Source organism: Salvelinus sp. IW2-2015, linkage group LG15 (genome assembly GCF_002910315.2).
Source record: "Salvelinus sp. IW2-2015 linkage group LG15, ASM291031v2, whole genome shotgun sequence".
NCBI lineage: Eukaryota > Metazoa > Chordata > Actinopteri > Salmoniformes > Salmonidae > Salvelinus > Salvelinus sp. IW2-2015.
Window position 1 is genome coordinate 66,220,000 of NC_036855.1, and position 22,788 is coordinate 66,242,787.

Below are 22,788 nucleotides of genomic sequence, written 5' to 3' on the forward strand. Positions count from 1 at the left end.
CGACCTACTTTTAGATAATATCTGAAGAGTGGATGAGTAGGTGCTAGGGTTTGCGCCGTAGCAGTTACTTGTTTAAACCAATCACCGTACATTTCTCGAAATCGTCCAATCCACGTTAAGGTTTTCGCCCTTTCCCAATTGCCCAGGAGAACTAGCTAGCACGTCCACCAGCCGGAGAGAAGAGCAATGAATTCCTTGGAACAGGCCGAAGGTAGTCAACATGGCAAGCAAATTCTTTTTTTTTTTCACAAATCATGATGCATGTTATTATAAGTAAAGTTTCGCTTTGAAGTAAAACGCACGGTGACAAACGTGCCTTTGCAATTCACTTGAGTCATTTGTTAGCTTGATTAGCCAGCCGCGATGACCTAGCTAGCTAGCTAGCTAGGCTAACCTTTTAAAGGACATTAATTGGTAAATGTCAAAATACCAAACTCAAGCTAATTACATTTTTGCTTATTTCCCTCCTCGGGGGTTCGACATTAACTTGTACAAAAAAAATCCACCCAAAGGCTTGTTAGCTACACTATCTTATTAGCCGGCTAACTAGTTATGCTATAAATAGTTAGCATACCGGTAGTTGTTAGCCCCAGAAGACCACCGCTGCACGCTCACCAGAACTGTTAACCAATGCAAACATATACGCACACTTTAGCCCATTTGATTGATTCTATTCATAACCTGGATATCTCAGAAGGTCGTTAACTATAGGCTTGTTTTGCCAGTCCAAGCTAAACATAATTCAGTCGTTTATTTACTTTTGGATTACTCCATCGGTTCCAAACCAATCAAGCACAGCACAAAAAAAGAATATTGTATGTTCCTTCTGTATGGTGTCCTTCTGTATGGTTTTGTTCAAGAACATCAAAAACTGCTTTTGTTTTTGCAGACCTAAAAGCTTTTGAGAGAAGATTGACAGAATACGTCTCCTGTTTGCAACCTGCAACCGGGAGGTGGCGAAGTAAGTATTTGTAGTTCCAACTCTGTCTAATCAATGACTACATTGCGACTGTCAAACCATAATCAGTAACATAAATGGCCTCCGAGCCTGAGTATTTTGAATTTTATTGTAAAGGATTCAGGCCCACATTATTCTGCCACTTGTTTTCAGGGGATATACATCAATATCTCACATTTGTTTCAGTGATTCTAATAGTGGTCTCAGTTTGTACGGCGACTGGAGCCTGGAACTGGTTGATAGACCCTGACACACAGAAGGTCAGTGTGTTTGTGATGTTTGTGATGACAGCTTGATTGTGTATGTGATAAAGTAGGATACCTTTCACACAGATCAGTGTGTTTGTGATTTTAGTTTGGTTGTGTGTGTTTGCCTGTCTAATCTCTCTGTACCTCTGGCTGTCTTTCTCAGGTGTCTTTCTTCTCATCGTTGTGGAACCATCCGTTCTTCACCATCAGCTGCATCACTTTGATCGCTCTGTTCTTTGCTGGAATACACAAACGAGTCGTTGCACCATCAATGTATCCTTCCTCTTGTTTAAAGTTCCACACTTAATTTACACAGGACTATGAATAAGGCCACCAGGTCCATAGCTGTCATTTACAATCCAAACAGTGTCACTACTTCCTTAAAGGAGAATTTTCAGTGTAGTGATGCAGGTCTTTAGATATTGTACACATGCAATTGTGTCATTCCAAACTTGATCCGCAACGTTATATTCCATTTTGTGCAACTCGATACGTTTCTTCTACCAGTAGTGCTGTGCGGGCTATGTCTATGTACTCTCTCGGCCTGCATAGCTGCGTGGGGGAAACAGCGCTACTTGACCAAAATGGATTGTAACGTTGCAGATAAAGTTTGTATTTACACAATTTCATGTGTACAATATCTAAAGACCTACATCATTGCACTGAAAATAATCCATTAAGGAAGTAGTGATACTGTTTGGATGGTAAATGACAGCTAGGGACCTGGTGGCCTTAGTAATCCTATATATCGCTATACTGAGAGTGTGTTTGTTTCCAAAAGGATGTTTTTTTGGGGAATATTTTGTTCATGTCTGCCCTGATACTGCACAACAAGCAATGAGAAATCACTTTTTTGGTTAGTTTCTCAAAAACAAGCCAAATCACAAGAAAAGTGTCTGGACCCTTCTATAACATACCATTTACATATGTTTTATTTATTTAGATTTACTTCAGTAATAGGACAATTCTCCATTAACTCACTCTCTTCAAGTATTGCAGCTCGCTGTCGGACCGTTTTAGCAGAATACAACATGTCCTGCGATGATGTAAGTTGCATAAGTCATCTTCTTTGAGGTTAACTTAATTCATAATCAATTCAATCCAGCTGTCTTGTTTTTGGCCATCCCTTACATAATTTAAAAGTATGATTTGGAATTATTGCCTGTACATCTATGCATTGTATTGACTTTGATGTTTTTGTCTCTTACAGACGGGGAAACTAATTCTCAAACCACGGCCACACATCCAATAACCACAAACTCTTGGGGGGGGTGGGAAATTAAATGTTCTTAATGACTATGTTGATTGCCACTGAAAAACAGACTGACACAAGGACCAGAATCCTGTTTGGAGGATCTGAAACAATGTAAGAAGGAAGGAGATTGGGGAAATACTGAGGGGTGTTTATGTTGATGTGCTCCATTATGTATTAATGAAGGATTGTGAGGGGAGAGGACATCAACTGCCTTTTTAACAGCATCTCAGTCAGTGTTACGGTCTCCCTTAAAGCTGCTTCTGTACTCACACACCCTTTGACATAACTCATTCGCCATGAGTTCAGATGTTCATTTCTAATGATGACATGCATTTTGTTTTAGATATCTTTCTATTTTTAAACAAATTGTTATATACCTAATAAATACTTGTGTGAAGATGTGTTTCCTGTGATTTACTGTAGTATATGGTTGCAACCTGTAGACAGTTATGCTTTTGCTCCAGATTGTGAATGTCTATACAACTTGTTTGAAAGTAAATGTCAATGTGTAATTTGATCTTTACAGTTTTTATTGTATTCAAACGTTTAAGCATTGTTTGATAACACTATTCGCTACAAATTAGTTTCTGGTTTTCCAGCAATGTTAGACCGATCATTATTTCAAAGAAGGGAGTAGAATGATTTATCTATGAAGCGTAAAAACGGGGCCCTGGTCTCGTCTTTGCGACATAAATACGACACCCCTTCTGCATTGCGAGAGTAAGCACCATTTTACGGCACCCCGACGAATCTCCACCGATGTTCCACATGGCTTAAAATGATGCGAAACGTGAGAGTGTGACAGCCAACTACATGATAGATTAAGTGAGACGCGATATTGATCGAAATAAACTATGGGTAAAAGTAAGACTAACAAATTTAGACGTCCGCAGTTCAACGCAGAGGGACTGTCGGTAACTGCTGTAAAGGAAGTGGAAGAGGACTACGATGAAGTCTGTGATGGAGTCGACTCTCCAGCTGGGGAGTTATTGGAGAAAGTAAGAGCCCCAAGATCTGACCACAGTACTTTTATTTCGGTCTAATGGATGTTGCACTCTATTTTAGAAAAGCTTGCAGGTCAGTTCTGCTTTTCATAAGCATGTCAATGTTTCCATAGGACAAATTAAATGTCTTCCTAAGGACCTTCCCGCAGATGCAAAAAACAGGCAAACACGTGTTATTACATTTTTATAATCATGCTCAAATGTGCCCTCCCCCCCCAAAAAAATTATATTAATTAATATTTCACAGAACTACACCGAACAAAAATATAAACACAACATGTAAAGTGTTGGTCATGTTTCATGAGCTGATACAAAATATCCCAGAAGTTTTGCATATGCACAAAAAGTGTATTTCACAAATTGTGTGCACAAATTGTTTAAACCCATGTTAGTGAGCATTTCTCCTTTGCCAAAATAACTCATAATCCATCCACAGGTGTGGCATATCAAGAAGATTAAACAGCATGATCATTAAACAGGTGCACCTTGTGCTGGGGACAATAAAAGGCCTCTCTAAAAATGTGCAGTTTTGTCACAGCACAATGCCACAGATATATCAAGTTTTGAGGAAGCGTGCAATTGGCATGCTGACTGCAGGAATGTCCACCAGAACTGTTGCCAGAGAATTGAATGTTAATTTATCTACCGTAAGCCGCCTCCAACATCGTTTTTAGAGAATTTGGCAGAACGTCAAACCGGCCTCAACCGCAGATGACGTGAAACCACACCAGCCCAGGACCTCCACATCCGGCTTCTAAACCTGCGGGATCGTTTGAGATCAGCCACATGGACAGCGGATAAAACTGAAGAGTATTTCTGTCTCTAATAAAGCCCTTTTGTGGAGAAAAACTCATTCTCCCAGGCCAACCCATGGCTGCTCCCCTGCCCAGTCATGTGAAATCCATAGATTAGGCCGGGCCTAATGAATTTATTTCAGCTGACTGATTTTCTTATATGAACTGTAACTCAGTAAACTTGTTCCATTTTATATTTTTGTTCAGTACATTGTAAAATCTAGTTCAGTGCCACTAAACAGTGTTTCCCACATATACAACTGGAGATAAAAGAACACAGATGGTATGAAAAGTGAATATCCAAATAACCCCTGTTTATACTGTATGTGTTTAGTTGCAGAGTCCCAGTGCCGATGTGCGTGAGTTTGCTTGTGCCAACATATCACGCGTGGTGCAGCAGAGCCAGACCATCCCAGGCTTCCTCCAGCGGGATGCGGTGAGACGTCTCGGGCCCTTACTGCTGGACCGCAGCCTGGCCGTCAGGGAGACTGCCACAGGGGCACTCAGGTGAGCCCTCAGCCTCCCACAGGGAGGTTCACTACCCAGTACTAGCCACTTAACAGAACCCCTTAGAGATGTGAGAGGGATGGTGTGGAGTCTGGACTGAGAATCAAGCCTATCAGATATTGCTAGATTGTTCAGAGAGTGTGCTAAATGTCATATTTGAATGTCGATGGTTGTTGAAGCCATTATGTGCTGTATGACAGAAGTTGGTTCGTGAAGGATGCTTTGGCTTGCTAAACAGACACTGAGAGAGTCCTCTTGAAATACCACACCCTCAATTAACTGTTAGCACTGATGTGATAGGTATCGTTCAGCGACTGAGTGATGTGTTCTTCTCACATCAGGAACCTGAGTGCCTGTGGGGGTCATGAGGTGTGTGAGGACATGGTGAAACAGGACGTCATGACTCCTCTGACTGCTCTGCTTCGAGAGGTGAGGCCTTGCCTCATTAATCATTCTCATGTTAGACACCTTAAAATGAATGTATTAATGGGTTTGGCCCTGCAGCGCAAATGTTATGTTTTTTCACATTTTGAACAACATGTTTCATGGTGTGCATGTCTGAAAAGTGAAGCATCTACATACCTCCATTCCTTGATGGTTAGTCACATCAATGCATAGCTATTTTATAGGGCTGTATGTTTTCCAGACCTGGGTTCAAATACTACTTCAAATATCTCAATTACTTTCACATACATTCAAAGTAAGTATTAAGATAGCTAGGCCTATATTTTATTTGAAAGACAAGTATTTGAATATTTTAATGTATTTGGAAATACACTTGGAAACAGTATTGAAAATACTCAAATAAAGGTACTTGTTCTGGGCTATGTATTTGAAAATACTCACTGAAAAAAGTATATTAGATACTCATATACACATGTATTTGAACCCAGGTCTGGTGTTTTCATAGTGTCTGAACCCCAGTACTGTTTCTCCACAGTGCTGTGCTGGGTTTGAGACCAATGATGCCCTCTCGTTAAAAGGGCAGAAAAACACAGTGGAAGATGTAGCCAATGAAGCAGTTAACTTGCTGTGGAATCTCTGGTAAGAAAAAAGTAGTAAATGTCACAGTAGTAGTAACACAAATGTCAGCTGGTCGGTCAACCTACTTTCATAGTTCCACCTAGTGATCTGAACATGCGTCGAGAAGCCTTCCCGTAGAGATCCAAAATTCAATTCAATTCTGTTAGCTTGCCAATGTTTCTATGGTTCTTTCACACCATACTCTCCTGTTGTATCATCACCCTGTCTGTCAGTGAGAGCAGTAGCCAGGCACTCTCTGTGTTCAACAAAGCAGGCATTCTGGATGTTATCCTACAGTGTCTAGAGCGACACACTCACAACATCAAGCTGGCTTTGTCTGCAGGTTAGTCTCATCAAACCAATTTTCACACGACTTTAATGAGCATTTTCACCATTTAAATATTTGACTTGATTATGTATTTTGTAGTAAGTCCCTGCTCCCTCTTTGTCTTTAGCCCACTGTTTGCACACAGTGACTGAGGACAACGCAGAGTTGCTGTGTAGTATGAACAATGCTGTATTAGGGACTCTAGAGAGTGTGTTGCTATCCTCACAGGCGGACATGGCTCACACACTGCTCAGGACACTGGCTGCAGGTATGGCTACAACATCTTTATTGTCACATTATTTACAATTTTTTTTTTACCTCACAATGTCAACCGGTCATTCACTCTGCATTCATTCTCTGACTAAAGTCAGAGTCAGGGTTTGGAATAGAGGTCGACCGATTATTATTTTTCAACGCCGATACCGATTATTGGAGGACCAAAAAAAGCCGATACCGATTAATCGGCCGATTTTTATTTATATTTATATTTTTATATTTATATATTTGTAATAATGACAATTACAACAATACTGAATGAACACTTATTTTAACTTAATATAATACAATAATAAAATCAATTTAGTCTCAAATAAATAATGAAACATTCAATTTGGTTTAAATAATGCAAAAACAAAGTGTTGGAGAAGAAAGTAAAAGTGCAATATGTGCCATGTAAAAAAGCTAAAGTTTAAGTTCCTTGCTCAGAACATGAGAACATATGAAAGCTGGTGGTTCCTTTTAACATGAGTCTTCAATATTCCCAGGTAAGACGTTTTAGGTTGTAGTTATTATAGGACTATTTCTCTCTATACCATTTGTATTTCATATACCTTTGACTATTGGATGTTCTAATAGGTACTTTAGTATTGCCAGCCTAATCTCGGGAGTTGATAGGCTTGAAGTTATAAACAGCGCAATGCTTGAAGCACAGCGAAGAGCTGCTGGCAAATGCAGCAGACTGCTCTATCAAATCATAGACTTAATTATAATATAATAACACACAGAAATACAAGCTTTAGGTCATTAATATGGTCAAATCCGGAAACTATCATTTCGAAAACAAACCGTTTATTCTTTCAGTGAAATATGGAACCGTTCCGTATTTTATCTAACGGGTGGCATCCCTAAGTCTAAATATTGCTGTTACATTGCACAACCTTCAATGTTATGTCATAATAATGTATAATACTGGCAAATTAATTACGGTCTTTGTTAGGAAGAAATGGTCTTCACACAGTTCGCTACGAGCCAGGCAGCCCAAACTGCTGCATATTTCCTGACTCTGCTTGCACAGAACGCAAGAGAAGTGACACAATTTCCCTAGTTAAAAGAAAATCATGTTAGCAGGCAATATTAACTAAATATGCATGTTTAGAAATATATACTTGTGTATTGATTTTAAGAAAGGCATTGATGTTTATGGTTAGGTACACATTGGTGCAGCGACAGTGCTTTTTTCGCGAATGCGCTTGTTAAATTACCCGTTTGGCGAAGTAGGCTGTGATTCAATGATAAATTAACAGGCACCGCATCGATTATATGCAACACAGGACAAGCTAGAATAACTAGTAATATCATCAACCATGTGTAGTTAACTAGTGATTATGTTAGGATTGATTGTTTTTTATAAGATTAATGCTAGCTAGCACCTTACCTTGGGTCCTTGCTGCACTCGCATAACAGGTAGTCAGCCTGCCACGCAGTCTCCTCGTGGAGTGCAATGTAATCGGCCATAATCGGTGTCCAAAAATGCCGATTACCGATTGTTATGAAAACTTGAAATCGGCCCTAATTAATCGGCCATTCCGATTAATCGGTCGACCTCTAGTTTGGAAGCGGTTTGTTAATAGCCTAACTAAATAACTAGTCTGTTTCCAGTGCTCATTGTGTGCTTTGTGCTCCGTCCATTGACAGGGTCAGTGTGGAACCTGAAGAGCAGCCTGCCCACGGCCCGCCAGGCCCAGACCNTTCCAGTGCTCATTGTGTGCTTTGTGCTCCGTCCATTGACAGGGTCAGTGTGGAACCTGAAGAGCAGCCTGCCCACGGCCCGCCAGGCCCAGACCCTCAACGCCRTGATGGCCACCCTGTCCKAGTGCTTGGAGCTGGATGCTGGCACGCTGATACCCCAGCTCCGCCAGGCTGAGGTGGCCCGKAGTGCCACTGCCTCAGAGGCAGGGAACYTGGAMGACCACCAGGCAGCTGRAGGGAATATGGCTGTAGAGGAGATGGATGATGATGAGGAGGAGGGGGTTGGACTGAGGAGGAATGGAAAGGCAACCAAGATYGATYAAGACTTCTCTGACCTCCTGCCTGTAAGTCCTGTCCTTTTTCACTCAGAAACAAACCCATCAAACCCTTTTGAGTTATGGTTATAGAGATCCAAAGTGATAGGGTTYAGTYAAGAGTATTGCATTTTCAGTTTTTAATATTRYGKGTARGTACCTGACTCCTCACTGTTYAATGCTGTGAAACAGCTGAATATTGATYWAGRAGCACAGAGTATTGCAGTTGGTATTCAGAGCTGTAGTGGCCCTCCRCWSYGYGAMARWSRMRTMTMRWCKYSASYSYYYAAGAGYGGGACACARAGCAGGGTTTKCTCAGGGACGTAYGAGGTGGCTGTGTCCRTGCTGCAGTGTCAATAGTCTGCTTTTCTTTCTCCAGAGGGGCAAGGAGGAGCTGAGGGAGGCGACGGCCTTGCTGACAGCCCAGCAGACGTCCTTGGAGATCATCGTCAACATGTGCTGCTCTGATGGTGAGTGCTGTGGGCAGCAGTGTTTGGGCAGCAGAGRAGTACTGACCTGGGGAGSTTTGTTTRCATTACTGTTTGACACAGCTGTCTGGAGCATGTTCATAGATAAGAGGACAGTATTTTTATTTGTGTCTGATGCTCAAATGCATATTTAGGATTTAAAATTAGCTTTTGTTGCTCTTGGGGTGTACGTCGGTTGTTGTGACTCATTGTGTGTTTTTTTTGTAGACCCGTCAGACGATGAGTGGGAGGAGGCGTCGAGCAGCGACGAGAGTGAGATGTGTCCTGGCGGCCTCTCTGAAGGGAACACCAGCCTCCTGTCCCCACTGTGTCTGTCTGCTGAGGTCCACGGGGCCCTGATCAACCACAACATCCCAGAGAAGGTGTGGGGGATTTCTTTCCTCACCTAGCATAATTGTTTCACGTCACTGCTCATGTTTGTCTTTTTTTATGTTCCCTCTGTTTTCACATGCAAAATATTAAATAAGTAATGTCATGGTACTAGGCTAATGTGTGTTCCTACTGTCTCTGTTATAGCCACTACACTGTATGAAGGTGATAACCATCCATGTCTATATGTTCAAGGTTCTCAAGAAGACCCAGTTCCCCAGCAGCGAAGCCATGGACGTATGTCGTCACAATCCCACCTGGAAAATCTTGATGAAAAAGTAATTATCTGTCTAGCATGGTGTCATTTTCTTTGACCTAAAAAGAATGAGACACTAGATATTCTGTGATATACTAGATCACGAGATAATTTGAGTGGTTTGTCATGATCCTAGTAACACTGAACCAATATGCGTCAATGTACGGCCCCAGTTGATAGAGGTATTCCATTTTTCTGGCTTATAATGGCATTACTGGTGTACACTTTGTTTACCACATCGCTACCTGCCTTTAGGAGTTGACTGAAATCAATTTCCCCCCAGGATGCATCGGGTGCAGTACAGGGCCCTGACGTGCCTTCACAACATGCTGTCTACTATGGACGCTGAGTCCCTAGGGGGAGCAGCCGCTCTTCAGGCTGTTGCACAACACCTGTCCACGCTGGTCTTCAGTCCTCCTGGTTAGATCTACATGTCGTACCATCTCTTCATTATTTGTATTAAATCCTAATTTTACTAGATAGGTTGATTCACTTTTACAACAATGACCTTAACAAAAAGGAGAGTAATTGTCTCTTTCATAATTTATTTTTGGTTAATTTGCTGACTCAGAGATCCCTAAGGAGGAGGAATTCCTTGAGGCAGTTACCAGTGCCATGCGATCCCTCTTACAGATCATAGCCTATATGAAAATCCCACAGGTAAGACAGCTGACTGAAGCGGAGGAGAATTTCCCTCTGAAGTACATTTTACCTAGCCTTACTGTCATCTGTCTGTTAGTTTATACAATACCATAACACTATCCCGATGTGTCTCTTGGATGACTCATTGTTTATGTCTGTGTTTGTGTGTGTGTTGCCAGTGTATGACTCCCCAGCAGCTGATGAGCCTGAGCGAGGCGGCGACCCACTGTGACGTGGTCAGTGTGAGGGTGAATGCTCTGGCCATCCTAGGCATCACAGGAAGCACACTGGCTAAAGAGAAGGGGACAGCTGAAACTCTGCAGGTGCTTTATTATTTTCATCCCTAGTTTTTGATTAGTATGAAATGTATTTTAGATAGCTTATGATTTCTTCTGAATTAACTATTTTTGTTCTTCTTTTCTTTCTTTTTTTTAATGTTTTATTAACCCATCTTGACTTTGTGACCATGATGTAAAAACACTGCAATATCTTTTTACAGATGATTGGCAATGCCTTACTCCAAGTTGCTACAAAGGATGCCAACCTTGTGGTTTGTGGAGAGGCCCTGGATGCTCTGTTTGATGTTTTTGCAGATGGAGACGAGGCAGAGAGAGCAGCTAAAAACATCAACTTACTGTCTGCTCTGAAGGCACTTCAACCCGTCTTCAAGGCTAAGGTAATAGAGCTGCAGCCCATCACTAGGAACAGTTTGTATGCATTCTTTATGCAACTCACTGTTGTCATCTGTTTAATTGCTGTTTCCTGTCCTCTATTATATGTCCTCTGTGTGCAGATTCGTAAAGAGGGGAAGGGAAAGTACAGCCCTGAGCAGCTGTGTGTGCTGGACAACATCAAAGTCAACCTAAGAAGGTTTATTGGCTACCTGGAGACTGTGGTGAAAAAATGACAGCAGCCTGACACTACGACACCATCTGACTGACTGGCTGACATAAGATGAAATTACTCATAATATACAGGACAATGGACCCAGAGTTGCCCATAGAGCCTTGGGACAGAACAGAGGGAATGGGGTTGAGGGGAATTCCCTAATAGACCCTCATTAAAGGGACAGTTCATTCCAAAATCATTGTTTTGGAGTGAGCTATCCCTTTAACATCTATATAACTGATTTTCATGTTGGTTATCTTTTTGTTTTAACGTTCTGACTGAAATGCATAACTATTTTCCTTGGTAGGTGAGTGTTTACATAATTATGTGTACAAAATTTTTTAAAAACGTGCGCTATTTTGAATTAATGTTTCAGTACATAGTGACACATTGTTTTACTTTATGTATAAAAGTACATTTCAATGTGCTCTATTTTAAAGAAATTGACAGAACATTTTATGGTTTATTTTACACATCTTTATCAACCAACTCTCACGTCACACACTATCATACTGTAGCCCTCCATGTTAGGAATGACCAATTGTAGTATTCATGTGCTTCTCACCCAAGAATCCGCTATCTGACCCCATGTCATGACTCTGGTGTCATGGAAAATGAGATGGACAGGCCCAGTGTTTCCTGACCTTTGGTTTGCTATGGCTCTACTGCCTGCCGGCATTTGCCATTGTATGACAAGGCCATCTGTTTATTCCCCCCAGTGTCTACTGATCATGTGAGATGTCATGAATAAAGCAGAACTCACCATCCATTTACAAGGTGATTTATTTAACATGATTTGGGTTGCTGGAAGTACATTGATTACCTTGTTCTGATACTGGGGAGGATATAATATATTTTATTTGATGTGTTTTTCACGACACCCAAAGTCACTTTATATACGATAAAAAGCAACAAAATCACAAAAATAATGTAAAAATACCGTTACACTAAACATAAGGACAGACTAACCATGGAGAACACTAAACATGATGACAGATTAACCATGGAGAACACTGAACATGTTGACAGATTAACCATGGAGAACACAAAACATAAGGACAGACTAACCATGGAGAACACTAAACATGATGACAGACTAACCATGGAGAACACTAAACTGATTACAGATTAACCATGGAGAACACTAAACATGATGACAGATTAACCATGGAGAAACACTAACATGATGACAGATTAACCATGGAGAACACTAAACATGATGACAGATATAACCATGGAGAACACTAAACATGATGACAGATTAACCATGGAGAACACTAAACATTATGACAGATTAACCATGGAGAACACTAAACATGATGACAGATTAACCATGAGAACACTAAACATGATGACAGATTAACCATGGAGAACACTAAACATGATGACATATTAACATGGAGAACACTAAACATGATGACAGACTAACCATGGAGAACACTACACATGATTACAGATTAACCATGGAGAACACTAAACATGATGACATATTAACCATGGAGAACACTAAACATGATGACATATTAACCATGGAGAACACTAAACATGATGACAGATTAACCATGGAGAACACTAAACATGATGACAGACTAACCATGGAGAACACTGAACATGACAGACTAGCCATGTAGAACACTAAACATGATGACTGACTAGCCATGGAGAACACTGAACATGACAGACTAGCCATGTAGAACACTAAACATGATGACTGACTAGCCATGGAGAACACTAAACATGACAAACCAATCAAGGAAGTGAGCTAGAAAATATAACAACTAAAACAACAGAGACTACGGATAAGCCTGTGTGAAGAGGTCTGTCTAGTGTGGACTTGAATATGTGTATGCATTGTGAGTTTCTGACATGGAGTGGAGGGAGTTCCGGAGTTGGGGACCTGCACTGCTAAAATCCTCGTCTTCAATGGAGCGGAGCCTGGTGTGAGGGATGGTGAGCAGGCCAGTGTCCGATGAGCGCAGTGAACAGGTAGGGGTGGAGGAGGTCAGTAAGTTATGTGGGTGCCAGTAGGTCAGTAAGTTATGTGGGTGCCAGTCCAGTGTGTGCTTTATTGAACTGGGAGCTGGTGGAGTTTGATGAGTATGGGGGTGATGTGGTCCCAAGGTCTGGTGTGTGTGTATGAGGACTTGTGCAGCTGAATTTTTTTATATGTTGAAGTCTGTCCAGTGTTTTGGCGGGGAGACTAGAGAATGGCGTTGCAGTAGTCCAGGCTTGATAAAACAAAGGCGTGAATGAGGTTTTCAGCATTGAGGTCAGTGAGAGAAGGTCTGAGTTGTGAGTTGTTTTTGAGGTGGAAGAAGGCTGACTTGGTGATGTTTCGCATGTGGGGTTCAACGACAGAGTGGGGTCAAATGTAACACCAAGGTTCCTGACTGTGGAGTTGGAGTGGATGGTGCAGCTGTAGATTTTCATGTTGAGTTGACCCAGTTTATTGATGAGGGATATTGGCCGATTGTCATCGTTTAGTTGAAAAAATGTATTGCTCATCCAAGTTTTCAGTTCACGGACACAGGCAATGACAGAGTGGGGTAGCAGAGTGGAGTTGGGTTTTGTGTGGATGTACACTACCGTTCAAAAGTTTGGGGTCACTAAGAAATGTCCTTGTTTAGGAAAAAAAAGAAAAAAAATTGTCCATTAAATAACATCAAATTGATCAGATATACAGTGTAGACACTGTTAATGTTGTAAATTACTTTTGTTGCTGGAAACGGCTGATTTTTAATGGGATATCTACATAGGCGTACAGAGGACCATTATCAGCAACCATCACTCCTGTGTTCCAATGGCACGTTGTGTTAGCTAATCTAAGTTTATAATTTTAAAAGGCTAATTGATCATTAGAAAACCCTTTTGCAATTATGTTAGCACAGCTGAAAACTGTTGTACTGATTAAAGAAGCAATAAAACTGGCCTTCTTTAGACCAGTTGAATATCTGGAGCATCAGCATTTGTGAGTTTGATTACAGGCTCAAAATGGCCAGAAACAAAGAACTTTCTACTGAAACTCGTCAGTCTGTTCATGTTCTGAGAAATGAAGGATATTCCATGTGAGAAATTGCCAAGAAATTTTAGATCTAGTACAACGCTGTGTACAACTCCCTTCACAGAACAGCACAAACTGGCTCTAACCAGAATAGAAAGAGGAGTCGGAGGCCCCAGTGCATAACTGAGCAAACACCAGTCTCAATGTAAACAGTGAAGAGGCGACTCCGGGATGCTGGCCTTCTAGGCAGAGTGGCAAAGAAAAAGCCATATCTCAGACTGGCCAATAAAAAGAAAAGATTAAGATGGGCAAAATAACACAGACACTGGACAGAGAAACTCTACCTAGAAGGCCAGCATCCCGGAGTCGCCTCTTCACTGTTGACGTTGAGACTGTTTTTTTGCGGGTACTATTTAATGAAGCTGCCAGTTGAGGACTTGTGAGGGGTCTGTTTCTCAAACTAGACACTCTAATGTGTGCATTTACAATCTTGACCACCAGGAGGCAGAGAACAGGGAGGCATGCCTTAACTAAGGCAGTGGTCAAGGGAGCAAGTTGTGGTTTTGGATTTAGAAAATAGTTCAGCAATGGTGGTTTCATTGACGGGAGAAGACACTGCTGTTGGTATATAGCCTCCACTTTGATATGCTGCTTTCATACTTTGAAATAATGGAAATGTAATTTATCAGCCTGATGGATATAATATCCTGTCATGACATGAAGTAACCATTTAAGTTCGGTCTATCTTGGCATTTTTTTTATTTTATTACAAACCTCCCACAGACTTATTTCAGTGTGTGTACCTCATGTTCTCATGTGAAAATAATTCATCAATCGCCCATTGTTACGCAACAGGTAACATGTTCTGCTCTTGCGTAAGAACGACACTTTCTCCGCCCTTTTCGAATCACCATTTCACTCTGTGCGAATCTGCGGCTGCGCAGTGTCCGCCATTGAGGACCCACAATCAGAAGGAAAGGGTCAGAAATCGCTTCGATAGGCAATGGTTGCACGTTTCCTTCATTCTTGAATCCAAACTTTGCCAACATTCTTTCATTAAACACGACACCTACTGTCTAATAATAATAGTATCTAATAGTCGTTTTAATTCATGGATAGCAGATTTAGATATTTTATAGCAATTTGAAGTAACCTTCATATCTAACGTTAGTCCGCTGTTAAGCTTACGAGTGAGGTTAGCTAGCTAGCTACCTGGCTAGCTTTAGCTACACGAACTGAGCCTTGCTCTGGGGCAGTGTGTCTGCAGTGTCGTTTGATGGATCCAAGAATCGCTTGGTTTCAGCCAGAACAACGAGGGCCAGCCAACAGCCTGTGGATGCAGATTTGGGAAACAACACAAGGACTGGGGAATCTGTACTTCAATAACAACTGTAACACGGGTAGTTTGTCTAGCACGTCAAGCCTCAGTACGAAATCGAACATCAACGGGACATTGGGTAACGTGATCTCGAACAAGAACGGAGCTGTCACTAACAGCGAACCCAGGAACAAGGGAATGTCCAACTCAACGAAAGACATAGATGTGGTCGAACAACGAGACTTTATTCCGTTGGAAGCTAATAACAACCACAACAACCGTTCATCGTTGGGGAGGGGCAGCGGAGGGGGGCAAGTGGGCTCTGGGGTCTCAGGACACCCCAACAAAAGGAAAAGAGACAACAAGGCTAGCACTTATGGATTCAACAGTAGCCTCGAGACCGGAGGCTGTGGTTACACGGGAACACCGTGGAAAGTCAAGAACTACTCTGAAGGAATCTTGGGGTAAGAAACAAAATGACACATCAAAACTAGCTACTAGTAACGTTAGCTAGCTCATATAACGTTACAAGTTAATCATAAATCACGTGTTATCTAGCTAACGTTATATATCTCTGCCACACTAACGTTAGTTGGTTAGACAACTAGCCAGCCAGCTAACTTGGCTGGTGAAGTGAGCGCACATATTCCTATGGTTAGACATCATAGCCATATTTAGGCGTGCCGATTTGACCGTCAAGCGTCATAATCCATTATGTTGGGGGACGTTCCTAACCAGCTAAGGTCAGTCGAAAGCAATGGGACAGTCAATGTTAACTAACTAGTTAGTTAGCTACATCCAGCAGCTTGTTTTATTACCTTGGTAGCTAGCTACCTCGTGGTTGCCAACATCTGCATGTGTTCACTACACTGACGAGCTAAACAAAAAAAATCTAATCCGAATGACATTTAGTTAAAAGCACGAGTACTGAGCAGTAACCATAGTCAAGTCAATGCAGAACTATTTTCTTGATAGTTGACATGTGACTGACTGTCAGGCTAAGCCTAACTAATGCTGGTATTTCTCGTCTGTTTCACTGTTGCCTATTTGCAGCAATTAAAACCGAAAAAACGACTTCTATGGTGGATATAAATCAGAAGCATCTATTCTAATTCCAAAATGTACTAAAAGGTGTAAATAGGATACTTTTGGTCATAGTCAGTATTTTCCCAAATTGAGATTTGCGAGATTGAAGAAACCCATCAATTTCTTTAGACAGCAGATCTACTCATTAGCATGCATCGCCTCTGACTTCTTTACGTGAAACAACACTACTACATCGTAGCCAATGTTATGTTGAAGGAACAATACTTGTTCTTTATTAAACAGAGTGTTTTTTTCTCTCCAAATCACACATCCCCAGAGCTAATTTAGGCATCACAAACACAATTTAATCCTTTAGCCAAAGTCATAATAGGGTGGCTGTTTGGGGATACCTTAGCTACTGTGAGTGAATAGGAACAAACAACGATAACTGTCAGAGTACATATAGCAAACATAACAGGCCCACATCAAACCACAACCCCAAGTTGCAATTCGGGAATGGTGTCTATTTCATAATGACTGTGGAAAAGCGAGGTGACATCAGTGAGTTCTGCCCCCCTTTAAAGGGGAGCGACTGGGCAGATGCAAATGCACAACATGTATCTTAAAGGGTCAGCAATCTTGGCCAGAAGCCGTAGTACACAACATGTGTAGGCTGAACTATTTCCCTTCTCTCGAAGTGTTCCGTAAGTAAAGGCCTGAGAGTTGACAGATTGTCCCACTTCTGACACAAATGTAGTTATCAGGGACAGTCAGGGGGGCTTGTGGCCGTGTAGCTACAGGGCAAGTATACCCTCCCAGCCGTAAAGGTCCAGACCTCTTAGTAGAGTCTCTTAGTATAGTATATTTATTTAATCCTTATTTAACTAGGTGAGTCAGTTAAGAACAAATTCTTATTTACAACGGCCTACCCCGGTCAAACCCTAACCTGGACGACACTGAGCGAATTGTGCGCCGCCCTATGGGACTCCGAATCATGGCCGGTTGTGATTCAGCCTGGAATCGAACCAGGGTCTGTAGTGACGCCTCTAGCACTGAGATGCAGTGCCTTAGACCGCTGCTCCACTCAGGAGCCCCGAGTATACTCTGTCTTTCATATAGGTTGGCTATACTAGCTTACTGATTATGATATGTCAGGTTGGTACAAAGCAGATATAGAGGTTAGGTTACTGTAACCATTTTCTCTGTAATGACAGAGGGTATTTCCCCAGACATTGCTGAAATGAAATGTGCTGCTTTACAACCATCCAAATGCCTTATCTTATCACTGTTGTTTTGCCTGAGTCCCCCCTCTGTTTATTCGTCCAAGTATAAAGGACCAGGTCTGTCTTGAAAAAACACATTGACCAATTAGTTTATATAATCTTAGTGTTACAGAAATTTTGTGTGACAGCTATTTCAGAAATGCAGTTCTTACTAGTTTAAACTAGAGAAAAGTCCTGAGGTGGGTGGGGTGTTGTTTTAAAGGCTGAGGTGTAGAGGCGTGTTGTTTTTCTCTTCTACGTGCCTGACAAGCGTAGGCTAGCAACATGCAAGAGCCCAGAGCAAAGTCTTAGCTAAGCTGATCCTCATTTATAGTAATATGAAGCACACTGTTTGCATAAGGACATTCCTTAGTGATTACTCTAATACCCCAACCTTTACTGTACAGCCTGGATCACAGTCACAACCAGGCTCTGTCTCCCACACTCCTGGTTCTTATTCTGCTCACAATGCTTAGTTACTGAGTTGCATCATGAACAGTATATTCACCAATATATACATGTAAACCTAAATATCTGCCAATTGAAGTGTTGCTTTTCAGAGAGTGTTTTTCAGGCTTGTAATCTCTGGTGGTGGAAACGTTTCATTTAGCTTTCTTCCCAAGTCCCTGACTGGGAAGTGATTCACATTCAGGTGCATTTTCCTGTGCTTGTTGATACCTGAGGGATCGCCTATTCAGGCTCGCATTAGTCAGAGGTTGATTTTGCATTAGTTACACAATTTGATGTGAGGGGAAAGAAACGGTGGAGAAGAAGAGTAACGATTTTCCTTGACGGAGTAAGGCACTGTTGTTGGTTGCGGGGGTGGGATAATGGCGGGTAGGGGTGTAGGTGTGTGTATGCGTGCAGAGTTGTGTGGACTGCATGATTGAAGCCCAGAAGGTCCAGCCGCTCTGTATAAGGGTGCTGTGTTTACATGCAGCACACGCTGAGCATGTCCTGGCTATCGCTCTCCCAAAACAAACCCGCCCCTCCAGGAGAGAAACCTGAGCTCTTTCTCTGATGTCAGAGCCTCTATCCAATGAGCTCTGAACAGCAATGGCGTTGTGCCACCTCTTAATTCACTGAAACAAAAGTTGTTGTGAAAGACCCAGAAATGTTTATTGGTGTGTGAGTGAAGTGGACTGCCTAAAATAGTATTGTATGGCTGCACTGTGCTGTCACACACAACTAGGTGTTGGAAAAAACCTGGGTTGTGTTCACTAGGCACAAACAGAAGAAAACTTCCCAAAATGGAGTGAAAACAGGAGAGGACTATTTGAACTTGACCAATAAGAAAAGTTTGTTTCATTACCGTTTGCTACAGTTTGCCCTACTTGTGTTGCTATTGAACACAACCCTGGCCTTGGTCCTATATGTTGAGGTCAGGGGCCACACAGTGCCAGATTAGTTTTGTACAATGTTGACCCCATGGCCATCTAAATGTGCTGCTAATCTCTCGGTGACTATCAGTATAGGCACATTATTGTTTTTAAACCATCTCTGAGATTTATGATCCAAGTCCCACAGCTCCACTTTCAGATATTCAACCCTCTTGACCCCAACACAGCACCACTCAATAGAGCTATGGCTCGGTCGTGTTACTGTACTGGCTGTTAGAGATATCAATGGCGTTTTCTCGTTCGGGCAAATGTTCGTCCTCCATCTTTTTCCTCCGTGACCCGGAAACCGGTAAGCGGTCATTGAGTTTGTCATTTCGTTAGTAGGCAAACGGAAGATGGTCCTCCTCGATAGCCTCCTTTAGCGGAGGAAACAAACACAAGTGTATCTCCTACCCGAGTACCTTCACGGAAGAGTTTTGAAATCGCCACACCCCTTTGAATCAGCTATTGTTTTCTTGAAGGAGAAAAGCATGCAAACATTTTAAAAATCTACATATAATTTTGTCTTTGACATGTCTTGCAAATCTAATATGAGAAAAGGCATTTGTCCCCCCCCCCCTTCTGGCATACAGCCAGGTGGTGAGGTTGAGGACTTGCAGAGAGCCTATACATGCTGCTGGTCCTATAGACTGTGGGTAATAATACCCTTCTCTCTACCAGCACGTGTGCGGAAACCCTCTGTATCTCAGCCATCCCATGTGCTTTAAAGAGGAATGTTTTTTAATTGATATGTTCTCCCCTTCTGGCCAATTTGAAAGCCGTTGAGTTAATGTAATCTGAACAGCATATGCGGTAGCTAGTTAGGTAGATTGTTTCTTGTTTAGTACAGCCCAGACAAATTCAATACTGAAAGACAATCATATTTATTTTGTGAATGTCGTACTGTTTGACAATAAGTTTGGAGACGCTCGGTGTTTTGAGGCCGTTCTGTTGTACAAATTATGGTAATTGGATGTTTGAAATCTCTTTCACGGGTCGTAGTATTTAAACATTTCTGGCAATTGCATTTCATTAAGCCTGTTTATAAAATGCCTTTCAACCAGGCAGATTAAGAGAAACCTACTATGTACAGGTCACTTCATGCCATGGTGACTAATGATGAAAGCACACCGTGTGCTCTTTTCTCTACTCCAGTCTTGATGAACATCAATATGCAACCTGTACTACCACACGATCTCTATGCTTGTCTGATAGGTTTGCCACTCACATGTTGCATCCTGGCTCTTTTAAAAGGCCTCACACAGTGGGAGGAGCATGAGACTTGTTGACAGGCAGACTAGGGTCATGCTAGTGATGGAAGTTCTAGCCCTGTGAAGCTCAGAGATTGGAGTGGAATTGTCACGCGCGATCAGAGGACATGACATGCAGTACGTTTACACCCAAACAACACAAGTTTGGAGTAGACTAGACTCTTGTTCAGTTTAGCCTAGTGCTAATGGCTCAAATCTGTTAGCAGTGTGTCTGCGATTGTATTTGGGTAGCCCAAGATCTAGCAGCCCAATTAATAAAGATCATATTGTTCTTTTGATGTCTGTGTCTGTCCATGGGTCTCTGTACTGCTGGAATATAGGCCTAGATGTTATGGTGGACGAGCCTTAGGCTTTATATTGAAGAGGATGGTGTAAGTAAGGTAGTCTAGTGTTTATGGATAGTTCCAGCACTCCAGATGTTTTGGAGCCTGTGTGCAGGGAGCTTTTTTTTCAGCACTAAATACATGGTTTCAACCGCAGCTAGTGTGTGCCAGATACTCCACTGAGGTCAAGCAGGTCACTAACGATCAGGGACAACTGGGGTCCTCGTAGCCATCGCTTGTCTTCAACTCAAATCCTCTGGTTATGGTAGCAAGTCTGAGCCACTGTAGTGCTGCTGGAGGATAAGTCAGGCATTGATGAAGCTTAATAACTGGCCACCTTATGTTCAGGTATGGTTTGGGTGTTGACATCCTTTCCTCTGTGGGTGTGTGTGTGTGTGTGTGTGTGTGTGTGTGCATATGTTGCGATATGTGGTGTTGATTGTCTACATTCTGTGTTCACCTTTGTCTCTGGTGTCCGGAAGTGTATCATGTGTGTGTGTGTACATATTTCTTTGCCTGGTGTTGTGTTGACTTTGACTATGCGTAATTGCGCTGGCCCTGTGTCACTCATAGGCTAGCCTATTCATGTTTTTGCTCTCGATATGTCCTTATCTATTGTGAGCTGGCCCATATTTAACACAATGTAGCACTGCCAACAGAGGGACTGCCTAATAAGCAGTGAGTGAGGAAAGTTTTTGCAGGTTCACGTGAAGAGAATGCCTGCTGGATGACTTGTCTCTCACTGTTTCTGGCAGCGCTATGAAACATGGGCATGGTACAGTACCCTGTTATTTCTGTCCCTGGTCCTTCTGCAGTATTTATAGCTGGTTGCTCTAATGCTGTTCGGTGGAGGCCATTCTAAACCAGGGGGCTGGCCTTGCACATCCGAAAAGCCATCTGCCAGCGAACCCTCTCCTTTCTCAAAGGCACTTTGGCAGCCAGTTTGATTTCCCTCCTCTGTCTTTTACTGCCTGTCTGAACTCAAGACACATGCCCTGCCCTCTGACTCTCACTCACCTTTATACTGTCAGTCCATCTGAGCAGCTTGTCAATAAGCAGTACCAGTCTGCCACTGCAACAGTGAACTTGCAGATGAGACCCTGATGTTATGGTCCTCCCCCTCTTTCATATGAAGACATATTTCCTCCACCACACCTACTCTGCTGCCTCAGAAACCTACTGGCACTTGCTGCTCAGTTGTACACTACAGTATCTATATCTTGGAAAAGATGTTGCCTGTTTCCGTTGCAAAGCCATTCCTCCAAACCCAGGGCTCCCAAATGGGTTTGCCTAGTTTTGCTCTTTGCTTGTCACATGCTCCAGAGGCACTGGGCTGCTCCCCCTGGTCTAAGCCGGTTCCCTGGGTGACGAGGCGATGTGGCTTGACCCTGAAACGAAAACCATTCTCCTCACACACGGACAGCCAGTCAGACACTGCTGCTGTGAAATGAAACTTAGCACCACTGGTCTGAGCTGGAATAGAGAGCCTATACTTAGGCTGACTCTCTGAAATGAAACTAACTCTGGCACAGCTTTTTGTTTGTTATAAGCACAGTGTAGGAGGCCGGCAGTGTGAGACAACTACATTTGCTAGGAGACTGGCAGACACACAATACAATGTGCTCACATATTCTTTTAAAAGACCTTTGCTTGAAAAGCAAACGGCAATAGTACTGTTTGGTCATGTTGAGACACTGTAGCCAGTATACACTTCCTCAAAATAGTCAGAATTAAATCTGTCATTAATTTAGACGTTTTTGTATAGATTTTTCCCCCCATCACTAGTTCCCACTATAGTCATACCTTGCTATGTTGACTCTAGGTGTGTTCACGGTGCAGTCTTTGTTGCAGTGACTGGCTGGGCGTGATGAATGCTGTCAGCCAGGTTGCCTCTGCAGAGTGTATCTGTGGGCCTGTTGCTGCCTGTGTGTGTTATGTGTTGAAGGTACTAAACTCCTGTTCTCATGTCAGTCTGACCAACACCAGAAATGAAGAGACAAATAGAAAGAGAAGGAAGGAATCCCCTGCATAGTGCTCCGCTTCAGTCACCTCAGAATACACTGTAATGTGAGGCCCTGTTCTAGCTACACAGACAGGTCTCACCCACACAGCAGGCTGCTTGAGATTCTCACAATCTCCTGTTCCCTCATTTTACAAATTCCCTTC

The 22,788-nt window shown here is 42.3% G+C and overlaps 4 protein-coding genes across 5 annotated transcripts in view; all 4 read left to right on the plus strand.

The window, feature by feature from the left end:
* The first annotated feature begins 8 nt into the window (after nucleotides 1-8).
* Nucleotides 9-2,858, plus strand: LOC111974737 (nuclear envelope phosphatase-regulatory subunit 1). Of its 2 annotated transcripts, none has more exons than XM_024002705.2 (6): nucleotides 9-211; nucleotides 890-961; nucleotides 1,145-1,218; nucleotides 1,370-1,479; nucleotides 2,198-2,252; nucleotides 2,417-2,858. In XM_024002705.2, exons 1-6 carry the CDS (start codon nucleotides 187-189, stop codon nucleotides 2,456-2,458), a joined length of 378 nt encoding a protein of 125 aa, XP_023858473.1. In that variant the 5' UTR covers nucleotides 9-186; the 3' UTR covers nucleotides 2,459-2,858. The 2 variants fall into 2 exon arrangements, with proteins under 2 accessions (XP_023858473.1, XP_023858472.1); XM_024002704.1 differs by having other exon boundaries at nucleotides 68-223.
* A 325-nt stretch (nucleotides 2,859-3,183) lies between these two features.
* On the plus strand, nucleotides 3,184-11,811 carry LOC111974602 (HEAT repeat-containing protein 3). Its single transcript, XM_024002462.1, has 15 exons — nucleotides 3,184-3,459; nucleotides 4,594-4,766; nucleotides 5,108-5,195; nucleotides 5,707-5,810; nucleotides 6,023-6,132; nucleotides 6,245-6,385; nucleotides 8,128-8,429; nucleotides 8,779-8,869; nucleotides 9,095-9,249; nucleotides 9,452-9,534; nucleotides 9,796-9,932; nucleotides 10,084-10,172; nucleotides 10,334-10,477; nucleotides 10,654-10,830; nucleotides 10,948-11,811. The coding sequence occupies exons 1-15, from the start codon at nucleotides 3,316-3,318 to the stop codon at nucleotides 11,059-11,061; spliced, it is 2,052 nt and encodes a 683-aa protein (XP_023858230.1). The 5' UTR covers nucleotides 3,184-3,315; the 3' UTR covers nucleotides 11,062-11,811.
* Nucleotides 11,812-14,978: 3,167 nt separating this feature from the next.
* Nucleotides 14,979-15,829, plus strand: LOC111974471 (terminal nucleotidyltransferase 4A-like). Its single transcript, XM_024002177.2, has one exon. The coding sequence runs from the start codon at nucleotides 15,320-15,322 to the stop codon at nucleotides 15,827-15,829; it is 510 nt and encodes a 169-aa protein (XP_023857945.1). The 5' UTR covers nucleotides 14,979-15,319.
* Nucleotides 15,830-22,489: 6,660 nt separating this feature from the next.
* Nucleotides 22,490-22,788, plus strand: part of LOC111974473 (terminal nucleotidyltransferase 4B) — a 16,612-nt gene continuing 16,313 nt past the window's right edge. Inside the window, exon 1 of the mRNA XM_024002178.3 lies at nucleotides 22,490-22,567. Coding sequence (XP_023857946.2) covers nucleotides 22,490-22,567 — 78 coding nt within the window. The remainder of the gene's footprint in view (nucleotides 22,568-22,788) is intronic.

Bases quoted from the DNA above. Each gene is read 5' to 3' on its own strand.
- LOC111974471 (XM_024002177.2), top strand. From the start codon at position 15,320: ATGGATCCAAGAATCGCTTGGTTTCAGCCAGAACAACGAGGGCCAGCC.
- LOC111974737 (XM_024002704.1), top strand. From the start codon at position 187: ATGAATTCCTTGGAACAGGCCGAAGGTAGTCAACATG. The intron at 962-1,144 runs GTAAGTATTTGT...CATTTGTTTCAG, and splicing joins TGCAACCGGGAGGTGGCGAA to TGATTCTAATAGTGGTCTCA. The intron at 1,219-1,369 runs GTCAGTGTGTTT...TGTCTTTCTCAG, and splicing joins TAGACCCTGACACACAGAAG to GTGTCTTTCTTCTCATCGTT.